At 34.4% G+C, this 15,255-nt stretch overlaps 1 protein-coding gene across 3 annotated transcripts in view; it reads right to left on the minus strand.

Annotated features, from left to right (window-relative positions):
* Window positions 1–14,579, minus strand: part of LOC128684004 (tyrosine-protein kinase transmembrane receptor Ror-like) — a 33,457-nt gene extending 18,878 nt beyond the window's left edge. The window contains exon 1 of one of the 3 annotated variants that reach the window (XM_053743541.1): window positions 14,132–14,579. In XM_053743541.1, the coding sequence (XP_053599516.1) occupies window positions 14,132–14,194 (63 nt within the window). In that variant the 5' untranslated portion in view covers window positions 14,195–14,579. The remainder of the gene's footprint in view (window positions 1–14,131) is intronic. The other 2 variants (XM_053770165.2, XM_053770162.1) reach the window with 2 other exon arrangements.
* Between the last annotated feature and the right edge of the window lie 676 nt (window positions 14,580–15,255).

Here is a 15,255-nt window from a genome sequence, read left to right on the forward strand (position 1 = left end):
AATGTTTATTCAGCAGTAAAGGCGCCTAAAGCGCACTAAACTATGTCATAAAAAGTTTTAAAAAGCTCTCAGTAGATCAAACAAGACGAGTGGTGTCACTCGACAGACGTCGCGGTGTTGGGTTTCGGGTCGCATTCGTCCCGTTTAATAAACACCAGATTGGTGTCAAAAAGAACACTTTTATTATGCCATCAAACCGTAAACCCTGACACGAGTGTTTATTTTTAATAAATCTTCCGCGAAGGCTCCCAACGCTTTGATCTACCGATTGCAATTTCGAAGGTAATAAATTCATACCTACTAATGTAATTTGACACAATTGTATTGCGGTTAGCGAAACAGTTAATATTTAGGTTTACGTTTCAATAAAACTGTAGCTGCTAATGTTTTGGGGCGGCCTGAATACTCTTAATGTTATTTTGGTAATCGGTGCGTACCTACGGGCGTAATTTGCGAAACTGTAACAAATAGTGCAGGCTAAGTTTACCATTAAATAACACCGCCACATTTACCACTGGAAGAATTATATGTATAATCTGTGCTCTGAACCTCGCTGTAATAATAACGTGGAAATCCTTCCCGATCCCATTTCAAATCATACAGCTACCTCTACGTAGTCCCGTTTCTTTGGTAGATACTACGGTTAGCAAATTCGTTGACTAGGTGGAAAATATGTAAGTTGACTACATATTTTCTTTACTTGTTTTGCATACCGTACCAGTAGAAATACGTGTCCTCATCATCGCAAGGTCCAGAGTAATATGGCCGAATAGTTACTAATACTTCCCTACAATTTTTGTGACAAGTTTTTTATGTGTTTATTGGCACCATATCTTATTTCCAAAAAGGAAACACAGGATCACTTCATTAATATTAGTATTCTAATGGCTTTAGCTAGATAAACCCATCATATCATTAAATCGAACAGGTACGAATTTGTAGTTGATATAACGCAATAAATATAAATAGGAAGAGAGGCTTCGATTGCAATTGGTTAATCGAAGAGAAAATTGCCTATGAGCTTTAAGTGGCCACTTTCACGTTAATACAGAGAAGAGAAAGCGACGGGTGCAGAGGATGCACGAAGAATGCGAATCACATTCTGCACATGCGACAGTTCGGATTACCCACTATTAGACCATGTGTGAAGTTAACCAATGGTCAAACGCCCTGATAGATTATGTAGCAGCGCTCCTGTAGTTAAAAGTGTGTGGTAAAATCATATAAGGAAAAAAATTGGTTCAGAAGTTGACCGAATACAAGCATACGATCTAAATACTTATTCATGGCCAAATATGCGATAAATCCCACGATTAGTGAATAATCCCTTCGGAATACATTAATAACGCATTATTTGTACCTTGTATCATATATAATGTAATTATTATATTATATACATCACATACAATACAAGTTGACTAGGTACATTTTATTCTAACATTAGTACGTAGTTACATAGGTCCTGTACGGTATGATTATAAATCCAAAATATGAGGATATCTACCATGGAATGGAAGCGGATGTGAGCAAATTGAGCAATCTCTATGCCGATCTTGAAATGGAGTTGAAACAGTCACCTGATGCTGATGTGGATAATGCGTACACGAATTTGGACCGCGTGAATTGTTGGCCGCGGTCGTTCGGAACTGCGCCCTCGCTGCAAGACCCGACCCACATACCGCAAACTCCGGAGAGTACGGAATAGACCATGTCATATAATAAGGGGAATTGTTGAAAATAATCGGAATTGAGGGTGATAATGAGAATAATTTATAAGACGCTGTGGCAAAAGACCCTAAGCCACTAAGTGGACAAGCGCGTGTGATATCTGTGTTGCGAACGTCCATAGGCTGCGGTGGTAGCTTCTAATCAGAATGACCGATGATTGATATGCCTGTTGGCCTACACTACATGGTAGTATAAAAAAAACTAATTGTAACTAATATTATAAAAAGAGAAAGAAATGTTGTGTGTTACCACTTCACGCTTCATCGGCTCAACCATTCATCTTGTCTTCATTCTCTCATATTTCGTATACATAGATACCTATAATAGGAGTATGGAGAAGGACATTAGGTATACTACTTTATATATCGAAAAAAATTACTGTTCCATTGGGAAATAGACGTGGGCGAAGGCAAAGCTAGTCAATTATAAACGTTAGTATTTCCAATCTAAAGGGTTGGTATTGTCGGTTGCGAAGCAGTGATGGTACTTAGTTATGTTTTATATTTATTTAGAGTGATTTCACAAGATTTATATCGGTTAAGAGCACGAGTTACTCTTCTATGTTTTCTTCAAGTTTGCGCACACACTTTGCACAATGAACCTTTAATTAGATGTGGCAGTTCCAACGCTGCATGCCTAGATGTTATTGGCATCAAATGTTTACATATATTAGTGTATGTATGTTATTTCATTCGGGAGAAATAACCTTATTTGTATGAGTGCATTAAAGGATAAATACAGAAAAACAAATCAGAGCTTAGCGTCTTCTATAAGGATTGAGAGTACGTCGTTCGCATCTCTAGCTATAATCATAAATTACGTATTATTAATTTTAGGCTGCAAATTTTTTTTTTCAGACGTTGGGTACCTACCTATACGTTTTTAATAACAGCGTTTCTTTCAACATTTTTGGACCCATTATAATCAGAAAACTTTACAAAACCTTACAAGGGCATTACAGCAAATAAATTACCGTATAGATATAACTGAATTTTGTATCTAAACATTGCAATATACGTATAAAAATCTGTATTAATGACGAAGTCGGTTGGTATGTTGTGGTACTTGAAAAAACAAATACCTGATCTCCAATCTAAGGGCTTACTCATCTTTATTTACAAACATTGTAGTCTGTTTGTGATTAATACGTTTTTAAATGACGTTAATTGAAGCATTAATGGTTACCGGGTCAGCTTTTTCATCAGTAGTCAGCCAGTGCTCTTTGTTTATGATACTAATTTTTACGATCATGATTTGTTTTGTTCTAACAAATTGTTAAAATGTTTCGATCTTTAGAAGGCGTGTTATTTTGTATTTTTTAACACAAGTTTCAGATTACAATCGTAAATTTAAGTTTAGAATAAGTATGTCAAGGGTAGGCATATGTTTAAAATCGATTATCTATCATTGTTTTTGTGATCATAATTGGACATGATTTTAGCAGTTGTATTTATTACTCTTAGCATGGTATCATTTTCATGTTGCCTCAAAGAAACACGAGTTGAGCAAGAAACACCACAAAGACAAAGTTGGAGACAAGCCAACCACGAAATACATCTGAAGTGGTCAGAGAAAATTGCGTATGTTTAGCTGACCACAAGGAAAGACAACTGGCTTTGTAGTAACCTACGTTAGGAAGACATAGAAATATAAATGCTATCATATAATTTACCTATCTTATGATACTACTGTTTAACCACAGACACCAGGAGAGAAAGTGTTTGTGTCATGCAGTCGACCCTTGTACTTTCTGTTCCTTGTCTGTGGTTATAAAGTTAGGAAATTTCTCACATAAAAATAATAATAACCTCCCTTTAAAATTACTCTTATATAATTTAACATTATGTCTTCATATATATAGGCGGATCTTGCTATGAAATTGATAATTTTAATATATCGGCGGGCGGAATAGATGGTAATCGGTTGAAATATCGATACCTCCGGCAAACATGTATGAGTTAGCCGGGCGTGGGACGGCGCAGTCGCAATCTAAAGAGAGAAGAGATGATACACATTCTGCCATAGATATTTTGACAATGCAATAACAGAGTGTGATCGGTAAATTACGTAGGGGCAAATCCAAGAAGTGCAGCCTTGATGTCGTCAAGGATGATATGCGAGACAATGGTCTGAAGACTAGGAATGCTTATGCTCGCGCATAACTAGGAAAGCGAATCATGGGCGACATTCAACGGCTGAGGAAGAAACGGAGAAGCCCAGGTAAAAAAGAGACAGCATCTCGAGCCAGAAAAAATAATTTTCAGAGGTACAATTCCAGATAGCACCGGTGATATGGTTTTGTATTATAACAAACAAAACACACGATATCTATAAATGATGAAGGAGATAGACCTTTCACAAATGATTATGCGCGTTGGTCTCTAACACTTAAGTAACTTTTATTATTACTAATGAAGAAAAGAACCTAAAAAGTTGTATCGTCTCCTCAAAGAACCTAAAAAGTTGTATCGATTTGCACTCTATTTATTTTTACAGTACCTATTGAATACAAAAAAGCGGCCGCCCTTGAGCCGGCGGTCTGTTTATTTGATTGTCGTCTAGCACTTAACGCCGACGTCGATATTGGCTATTTCTGCGCGTAACATGAAAAAAATATCTAGATTTCTATGGATTTACAACATTTTATTGATATTGAAATGGAGAATAGTAACCTACTTAAAAGCTGAAAATGTTAGCATTCTACAAGAGACATTTCAACACCTCGAGGATTATAGCGTCATAAGATAGGCCTAATAGAAAGTAGAGAAAGTGATTTTCAAGATAGTGGTGTATTGTCTAATATTAATAAAATAATGAATGGGTAAATAAATTACCCCAACACATTGAGCGTTGAGCGCTAGATAGTGGACCGCTAGAAAAATGTTTTCTCCGAAGGTGATTTGGTAACAAAACGAATAAGTAAACTATTTTCTCAATGTACCGTAATATTTTTTAAGGCGTGAAGTACATACATACTTTGTTAATAGTTATTAAAACAGTTATCGAACCATTTTGGAATGGCAAATATTTTTTGCAATCGAGGTTAACCCATAATTACAATATAAAGAGGAAAGATTTGTATTTATGTTTGTAATTCACAAACTACTAAGCCTTCAGAAGTGACATACGAGTAGACTACTTTTTATTATGTTTTTACCCGAGCGAAGCTGGAGCGAGATCCTAGTCTACTATAAACTTGGTAAACGTTTTTATTCAACGAAAATCGTATAGTTACAATTAAATAAGCACAGCGTTTTAATTATGTCCAAAAAAGGCGATCAGTAATGGGTACCCAGTTAACAGATAAATAAAGATTTGTTCCTTTTTGAGTTGGTCAAGTTTCTGGTTCTGGACATCAGGATCGTTTTCTCAATAAAAAGTACCCATTCTTAATAAGGTATCAATGTATATATTGTTGAATATTGATATCCATGAACAGTATGATATACTGGCCAATGGAGCCTATCATAAAAAAAATAATTATTGAATAAGAAATTATGATTTTAAATAAAAATTAATTTACAAAATCACACAAAATTGTCTTATTTTTTATGTATTTTTTGTCTGAAAAGAGATAAATTACTTTTGTTCGTGTATCTGTTAATTCAGCTTAATTAATTGATGAAAGCTCCAGTTCATTAAATTTCTTTGGGGCGCAGTTGTAAAGTCTTTGCCTTCGAACCAAGAGGCCCGGGTTTGAACTCCAATTAAGTAGGTCAAGATGGATATTTATTTATAATTGGTCTTGGATGTTTTTCTGTAGGTACCTTCTCATACGGATATATTATAAAATATACTTAGTAACAATTGTTCATCTAGGATCCAACTATAAGGTATATCGTCCCATAATACGAGGCAACTTCCTTAGAGACTAGCTAAATCCGACTGAAGTCCTTATTATTTGACGACCGTAAAGCGTGTATCTATCTTTCTGCAGTATAGACCAAACCTTCAGTACTATACTACGAAGTAACTCACAACTGGTTGAGTATTACCTGGGTATTTACAGCAGCCACACTTCCCGCTTCATCGTTTTTTTGGAATTGCTTTGACCCGAGGTCAGTTGATTTATATGCGTGGACAACGCGACCTCTGAACCAACCATATATTTCAATGTTGGTTATATTATTGATGCTTGTAAATATATCGTTGATTGGTACTTATATTATTAATGTCAAGTTCACAAAAGCCAAACTTAAACTAGGTATTTTATTTTAAGAGAAGTCTTATGCTTACCGGGTACCACACGCTAGAACAAAAATAAGTACAAGTCCCATTGACAGGACATACAATTTACATAAAGTTGAAAACGACATTCGAATAACGAAGAGTGCAATAAAATACATTTTTACATCACCATAAAGACCCGCAGAAGTACATTGAGTTTTTGACGTCTTCCCGGAGGATTTAGTCTGGAGCTATCAAAAAATTACACAAACAAAATGTGCCAGCTATTTCTTCTACTGCGCAGGTTGTAAAAGCCAATAATGAGAAATGGCTAAGGTATATATATAATGGAGATTCTTATCATAGACGATATGCTAGCTACCTATTATTGTTTAATTTCAGTTTCATTTCTATACTTATATAATTATAAGTAGCTGAACATGGCATCTAAATGTCACAATTCTTGGCTTTGTCAACCACATATGGAGAAAAGTACGTGATACTATATCTGATTCTGTAAGATCCTGTTATTAGAGACAATTATGGCATCCTTTAATACAAGGGTACTTGTAGAAGTACCTTTGTCCCTTGTGTATGTAAATACGTACAACTTAATACAAATGCTCAATTTCTGAGAAATTGTAATTACCAATGTAGTCTAACCGATAAAGACTTGACTAGAAGTTTAATTTGTATTTGTCAACAAGCCGATAGATAACTTGACGTAACATTCCTAAGGAAATTAAAGAAATTAATCAGCTGTTAAAGATACGTTAATACCTTGGCCAAAATAAAACGAGAAACACTATACCTTGTTTATTAAAAAGTTTATGTAACTATACATTAAGTATGCGTGTGGTTCCCGCCTTAAAATATGATCACTCCATATCCTCCATGGAGGTTGTACGAGGAGACTGAGGGATAATATTCCTTGACATTCGTCAGGCGAGAATAGTATTCCCAACGACGATTGAAAATATATTTTTTATTCGCGTACCCCGGACGTGTCATAGACGATAATGCAACCAGGAACGCGCGAAGAGAGGGAGAGAAACTAGACAAAAATAATTACGTACGATAAATTGTCGTAAGAGATATAAAGAAGCAAAAATTGCCTTCAGTTATTATTTTTCTTATAATTTGCCCTTCTCTAAAACTTCTGCCACACAGAAAGGCAAAAGGCGCTTGACATCGTAATTCTTCCAGCAATCTCCTGGCATATAATTAAACCTTATTGTTGTTACCGAGAGCTATTGTTTAAGTCTATATTTAGTGCCATGTCTATTACGATACGTTGACCCGATAGATACAGGAAATACCTAATAAGTACTTGAGGGTTCACTAACAACATCCGAATTGTCGTAGGTACAGTCTGAGGCAGATAAACCTGATCCTCCTGTGATAGAAAGGTAGTCTGGTGGAGGGTTAGCTTTATCTGCCGACTGTACACTCAACAGCACGTTGACATATCCAAATTTATTGCTGTTACTGCGGCATTGATGTCGATGTATGCATGGTTACTTTACATGCGTTGACGGAGCATAACAGAGCGGTAAAAATGACGCAACGGAGCAATGCAACCGGGCTCTAATACGTACACTATAACTCAGATTAAAATAAATAAATCCATCACAGCCTGTCACCTCAGAATATCTGTAGAAAATTGTCATAACATCTAATAGACAAGTTTATTTGTTAGACGAATTAAAAAAACCCCGACTTTCAATATTAATTTCGCTACAACTTTTGAACGGCTGAACCGATTTCGATTAAACATATCTAAGAGCCACCGCATAAAAATAAGTTAACATATTAAAAAACCGCATCCAAATCGGTTCATCTGTTGATGAGCTACGGTGCCACGTACGCAAATGCAGAATTATTCTGGGGATTAATAAAACAAATTAATTCGAAAATCTGTCTGTTGCTGCAACTTATTAAAATGAAAGACATGCACGTAAATTTGTTCAACTTCTCTTTCTTTCATATAGGTAGGCATACCTGCATCCCTTTCCGTTACAATAACAGATAGTAAAGTGTGTTGGCTAGGGGGTAAAGAGTTGAAATGAATCGTTCATTAAAACAGTGGTAACGAACTACACACGAGCAAGCCCGCAGTGAAGACAATCGCGCTCTGAAGACGGCCTTATCTTCGGCTTTATCTCAGGAACGTGACCCTGCTATCGCTCTCCCGCCCTGCTCAGTTCAACACTAATAAATACCCGCTTATTTTATTTCACAAACTGTACCTAATTACGAAAAAAAGCGAAAATATTTAGTCCTTGTGGCACTCTCTCTTCGGTTGTTGACCTTCCCTGCCTAATATGATTACAAAATAAAATATTTAAACTTTTCACATAATACTAACTGAATTGAACAAAGTCGTTATATCGTCGTCGTCGAGTCGTATACTAACTGAATTGAAAAAGTTACGTCAAACATAACTTTTTTCAAATAATTGTAGAATCGAATCTTCTTATAAAAAAATATATGGAATCTCATCCGCACTAATAGCTAAAAATCCTAAAGAGTCGCCACGCCACGGAATTGAAAATGTTTTGGAACATAAGATTTGAATGAAGAAGACCGAACTCATTTAAATACTTAGGTATTTTCTTTTCTTTCCTATTAATAAATTATTAAGCCTTCACTTAATATACATAAGCAATAATGTTCTATTTACATAAGTAGATAAGGTCTTACAGACTAACGTCCTCTATATAGAAATGCCGATCTGCCATGCGATTGTTTATGAAGCCCTGTTGGGCCACCTTGTCCGTGTTATTAATTGATCTCCTGATAACCAACCGTTAAAGATTTACGAGAAATGTAATGATAAGTGTCAATTCGAAGAAAGTTCCACCCGACACAGTATGTACTTATTAAAACAATATTCGTTTCTTTTCCTATATTTTTGTGTGAACGGGGCAGAGGTCGGTGCGTGATATTGATAACATTATTTTTAGGGATATGTTTATAGAACTTTTATTTACTTTGGCTCGTTAGTTATTCATTAGTCGTTATTAAAATACAGAAAAAGGTAAATAATAAATTGGAAATATGTCCTATGTCTATGTCCAAATGCAAGTCACGACCTGTGAAGGAATTCCTAGAGACTGTCTCTAGGAATCTATAATAATAAATTTATTTTATTTCGAATTTCAAATTTTCATACAAGTTTAAGCTTGCTAAGGCAGTTCGCATTTGCCAATTTAGGTGATTAAATTGTCGTCGATTAATATTCAACTCTGAATCAGAACTGTACTACGTACGTTTGTTACGTGAAAACCTTTTTTTAGATTAGCCTTTTTAGATTAGATTAGAATTGGAATTATAGATAGATAGATGTGAAACTGAAAGAAGTGTGATGGATATCACATTACATTTAGAGCATTTGGCATATTGTTGTTACATAAGTAAATTTGGGGGGACCTATTTATATACACAATATATCTTTCTGAATCTCAAAGAAATACAATTATATCCGGCCTGCAAACTAAATAAATATAACACATAACTGTAATGCAAGATTGAGCTTTTCTTAGCTCATAAAATAGGTTGTAAAATTATTCCTATTTTATAATCATATCAATTACGAAAAAATCTGATATATGAAGACAATAATAGTACCTACCTACACAAATCATGTAAAACACGCTACAATTTCATTGACAGAACAATTAATTAATATATGTTAATAAAACCAGGGTATCGAAACAGAAATGCAGAAAGAAGAAAGGGCGGCAAACTTTGAGTAGATTACGGGCAGCAATTCTGTTAATCCGCCACTGCCTACATTTATCTTTGTTGTTTGATACAAAGTAATTTATATCCTTATACATGGGATATTTATATAAAACGTTTAACATTTTCTGAAAACTTCGTTCCCAAGCGATTTCGTATTCTTTATTCGATAGACAAAGTCTGATATTTGATTAATTTCTGAATATTTATTTTTGTAATTTTGTATTAGTTTCACAAGGTTGGTTGAGCTTCCATTTACGCTTAATTGATTCCTCGAAGATACAGAGCTATATTTTACGTGAGCAGACTAGACAAAATATACTTACATCATCAAGGCGGCATCTTTTTCTGAAAAATCAATCCATTATAAATTGATCACTAACATTATAAATCGTTTGTACCCTGATTCTCGCTTTTGTCCCATTATCATCTTGAAATTTTGGATATGTTATGTATGCATGCAGCCGGTCTCAGTTAGTTATTGATGTAGCCTGCTTGTCTTTAGTCTTCCTTAATGAGTGAATGCCATTTTCAACCTTAATGACTTCAATAATATAAAATAAAATGTTTACGAATCGCCAAAGTCACGTGCTGACTCCTTTCTTCTACAAAAGGCAGCAGTATGATATATTATCTGGTGCCTTTGTGCGTTCAAGACTATATAATATTGTATAACCTGGACGTAATTATACCTCCTCTCATGCGAATCCGAGGCGAATCGCTAGTAATTAGCAATAAATGAAACCGTCGGCAGACTTCAATCACATCACAAAGTACGCCATCTCCAGAAAGCTGAGGCGATACTCCGGTCAGAGGTCACAACATTGCTCATTCCAAACTTGGCGGCTCCCGTTATTACTTAATTATTATCGCCCCAAGTACAAAATAAACAGTTTTGCCCTAATAGTATTGTTTACTTTACATTAGTTCATTACTTTTATCAGCCATCGTTACAAAAGTAAATCAGGGAAAATTTTTGTGTTAACTAAGTTGAGCTTACCTTGTTTAAGATTTTTAAGGGTGCTCTAATAAATCTATTTTAGGGACAAATCTAGGCCAGAAGAGGACATGTTTAGGTAGAAAACAAATTTTAAAAACTATAGTTTTTTTATGTGTTGAAATAATATAAAAAATAATGTTTTTTTTTGTGTTTTCTTTATTTGACTTAGTAAGGCTAACACGAACACAGCGGAAGATGAAAACAGGGGGGCCACAAAAATTAATTGTCTATGACTATTACTAACTAAATACTATGTTTGATTTAATCGAACACTATGTACAGCTATATAAGAAGTTTATCTTACATGAGCATTGCAGCTTTAGGTTTCACATAGGTATAATTACCTAAGTATCTTCCTGGCAAATAGGTTGGCTGCCAATGTTCTAATAGGTCTGTCATTAAAGGGTAATTAATGATAATAAAATTCTCTACATAAATACTAACTCGACACACGGCAAGTACGTGCGCGGCTGCGCATGCGCATCGACAATATTCAATTGCACGGCAAAAACGTATTTCGTAAGTTTGTAAAAGGTAAACTTTGTCCAATAAGTTCAGAATGAGCAATAAAATAAATAAGATTCTTTATGGTGACAAAATTTCATTACGAGCGATCCCAGTGAATGGGATTTCCATTTTACTTGGCGATGTAAATGTCTTTTATTGCGTCTTCGGCTTACATTGACAAGGCATCTTTGTAAATTACCACATATTTTTAACATGCGTAGTTGTAAAAATAGGTTGAAGTACTACAAACTCATTTCTGTCGTATTTAATAAATATAATTGGACCTACATTGCTCGTTGAAGTAGGTACGTATTAGGAAAACCTTTTATATAAGTACATGTTTGAATTTGACATAACCACCAAAGTTACATCAGTTGATAACGACATTCAAGAAAAAGTTTTAATATGAAGTTATCACTTGCAAAAATAATACATATATTAAGCATGTTTTATATATTTTATCATAAGTATTATTTAGTAAGGTACATGCTATAGCTATAGGCAAAGTTGACCGATAACGATTCCAATGAAATATTAACTGGTTGATAAAAAAACATTTCGATTTTAAATTAATAAAGATATTCGAATTGAAATATAAGCATTCGATTTCCTGGAAATTTAAATGTAGGTACACAGCCAATAAATTTGTTGATCTATCAATATAATTAATGACGATATTAATTATGTTTGCCGCGCAAACCCACGCATTCTTGTACGTGTGAAACAAACTTTATCTCTTGTGCCCCTTATCTGATAATGATATAAACTAACAGAACTATCATGATTAACACCATGTTAATTATGTACTATAAACATATTTTTATAAAGCTTACTTCACCTGGGTATGTCTGCAAGCATCAAGTCATAATCTTACAATTGATTTATTTAAAATCAAAATATTTCATGTCGTATTTGTTGTCGTTATAATATTTATACGTTCGTTTCTGGATGGTAAGTGGATGATATCCTTTTGACCGGCATGACAATTATTTTTTTCACATTGTTCTAGCACATAGACCTTTTCATTTTCGTTACTGTGCTTAATCGAGGGTTGATTTTCTCGTTATGTCAACAAAGACAAATTAATTATAGGATTTCGGAGATGTGTACATACATACAGACATCCTACGCATAGATCGTGATTAGTCTTGGAATCACAGATTCTAACATTTTCCTGGCATTAGTCCGCGAATTCGTACGCGTAAGATGCAGCGTTTTTTCCGTTCTCGAGGAATTATTGGGAAATCTTACTTTACTGCTACTCTTCAAGGACCTAATCAATGCTTTGGGTAAAATTCGCATAAAAATGTACACGTAGTTACTTAACTTTTGACGCTTTATCGATCTAAGTATATGCATAGGTATGCATATATTTCAATTGGGCTTAAAATATGCAACTCCCAATTTTTCATCGTTTTAAACCTTATTTTTAAAATGGTATGTAAGTAAACATTGCTTCGAATCGAATGGAAAATGTTGACCTATTAGGTTGTATAATATAAACTAAGTTTTTTTTTAATTTTGCATCATTCCACGTCATGACACTGATAAGAAAGTAGCAAATAAGTAGACGAAGACAATTATAAAAATACCTGTTAATAATGTAGTTAATAACGTAACGTAACGTAATTAGTAACGTTACTGTTTTTCTGCAGACATTACTTTACTTTACTTTATTATAACTGTGGGTTTTCGATTATTTTTATAACTAGCTGATGCCTGCGATATCGTTCCTGTGGCTGAAAAATTTTTGGTAAGAAGTCAAAATTATTAGAGAAATTCAATTGTACAGGCAAATGTAACGATATCTATACATACAGAAGATGCTAATCAGACTAAAAAAGTATATTTTCTATAATTTAGCTGAACTATTATGACTCTTCTTCAGGTTTTCCAGATCTTCGAATTTTATACCTCAACAGATCATCAATCTGAATAACTTTTGTTAAGGCGTCATTTCAATATTTCCTATAGTTTAGCTGTACCATCATAGTACAAAAGTTTCATTCAAATCCGTCCAGTAGATCCAGAGATTAGCGGTGCAAACAAGCAGACAAACAGACTTTTTTTAAATTCTTATCGAACTCAATTTTTTTTAATTAAATATCTTCTATGTACAGAAACACTTTTTTTTACTTTTTTATTATAAGTATGTATTGATTGATTGATGATTTAACTACAGTCGAAGACAAATAAACCTGACTCACCTGTTAGTCAGGTTTATGTTAGTTAGGTGGTGTATCAGTTTCATGTACTTTCCCCCGACTCAACATATTTTTTCTGAAAATTTCATTATTTACTCAAAATTGTTTATTAAAAAAAAACCTACATTATCTGCTGCATTAGGCAGTTGACATTTTTTTGTTGTGATCACTATTCCAAGGCCATTATATTATTACAAACAACAGTGACAAAAATATTGTGATATTGTCAATGCTTTCCAAGATATGACAAAAGTAAAATCACACAATTTTGGACTCGTCTAAACGCTCCATACAAATGACACGTAGAAGTAACGTCACAACTTGGTAAAATGTTAGTATAAGTGTATGTAAATGTTAGTGTATCTTTGTTCCATAGCAGTATTAAAATATTATGTTTATGGTGATGATTTTAATAAAAGTTGAATTAAGTACATTTTAGTTTTTTATGATGGTCGAGTTTGTTTTTGTAATGTCATACTTTTTGAAAATGGACTTTCCAACCAACTTTAAATCTTCGTTTGCTGCTACGGTTACTGCCTTCAGTTGCATTGTGACAGTCTATGAATCATCATAATGATCCAAAACTAAATTATATAGGTACCTATAAACTATCTATTTTTACCTAGATTGTAGATATTTTTTACCATTCTCACCTTGTCAACTACCTTTTAGGTCCCAAATAAAAATAATTCCTTGAAAACTTTCTACCAAACAGTCAGTCGTCTGCCAATTGCTTTCAAAGCTCCGAGGGCTTATAGATCTCTTATACCTATATACTTACCCTTAGTTTGCCTTTCGGCTTTTCCGACGCGTGGTTGTGATTCTTTTTCCTTAAAGTCCCCATGACGATCCTCAAAGAAAACCATCTGATACACAAAAACGTTCTAGTTATATTGATATTTCACTATAATTCATCAATAATTTTATTACACCAGTTATTATTTCGAACTGATAAACACACATTCCAGAGAAAATATTAATGGAAAAGTTCCACAAGATGAGCGACACGTAGGTAAACACGAGAAAATCCGGAAAAGTCGTTAAAATGTTTCGTTGGTACACTCAGTTTTCGGCGGTGGGAAAAACTTTTTTCCCGCGCGATGCGTAAATCCGAGCGTGCGTGACGAGCCAGGCGTCTGCGTCCCGTCCCGAAACGATTGCTATAGAGTGGGCATCACATCACTCGCTCCCGCCTCCGGACACGCGCCCCGCCGCACGCCCCACGCCCGGCCACCACATCACCCCCAGAAAAACGAAATTATCCAATCATTTAACAATTAGTTTGCAAAAGGCTGTTTAAATGTAAATGTGAGTGAATACTGCAATCACGCAGCGGTCACTAAGCGTTAATTGCTACTAGTTCGTCGTAAACGTCTGCGGGCATCGCTGTCGCATACAAATTGCACTTGCTCTAATGCACCTTCAAGGAGTTTATTTAACCGGCTGGTATTTTCACATAGTTGGACACTTCAACTTTAAATTGAGAAGCCATAACGATTAAGAAGCGGACATAGTTTATTCTGTAAACACTGGTGAATATTGAGTTAGTAAACTGAATAAAGCCTGTCAATAAACATGAGAATTTATACCAGTAAGTAGGATTAGGATTAGGATCATACTTAGAAATTAATGAAGTGGGATTAAATCATTAAAACCAAGTATTACGATGTGATACGTCGTAAGCGGGTATTTTGTATTACTGAGGGTTACTAAATACTTAAATTTATAAGGTACTTAAAAAATTAAATGGAAAGTACTTTTTAAAGCACCATAAGTACGAGTAGTTACAATAACCTATTTTTGTTTTATGAAAAATTAATTTCTTGTTTAGTTTCTCCCTTTTGTAATATATTTTCATCATATAGTATACACATGTATATAAGTATGTCTTATACCTATAGAATA

The sequence above is a fragment of the Plodia interpunctella genome, chromosome 1 (assembly GCF_027563975.2).
Source record: "Plodia interpunctella isolate USDA-ARS_2022_Savannah chromosome 1, ilPloInte3.2, whole genome shotgun sequence".
Lineage (NCBI taxonomy): Eukaryota > Metazoa > Arthropoda > Insecta > Lepidoptera > Pyralidae > Plodia > Plodia interpunctella.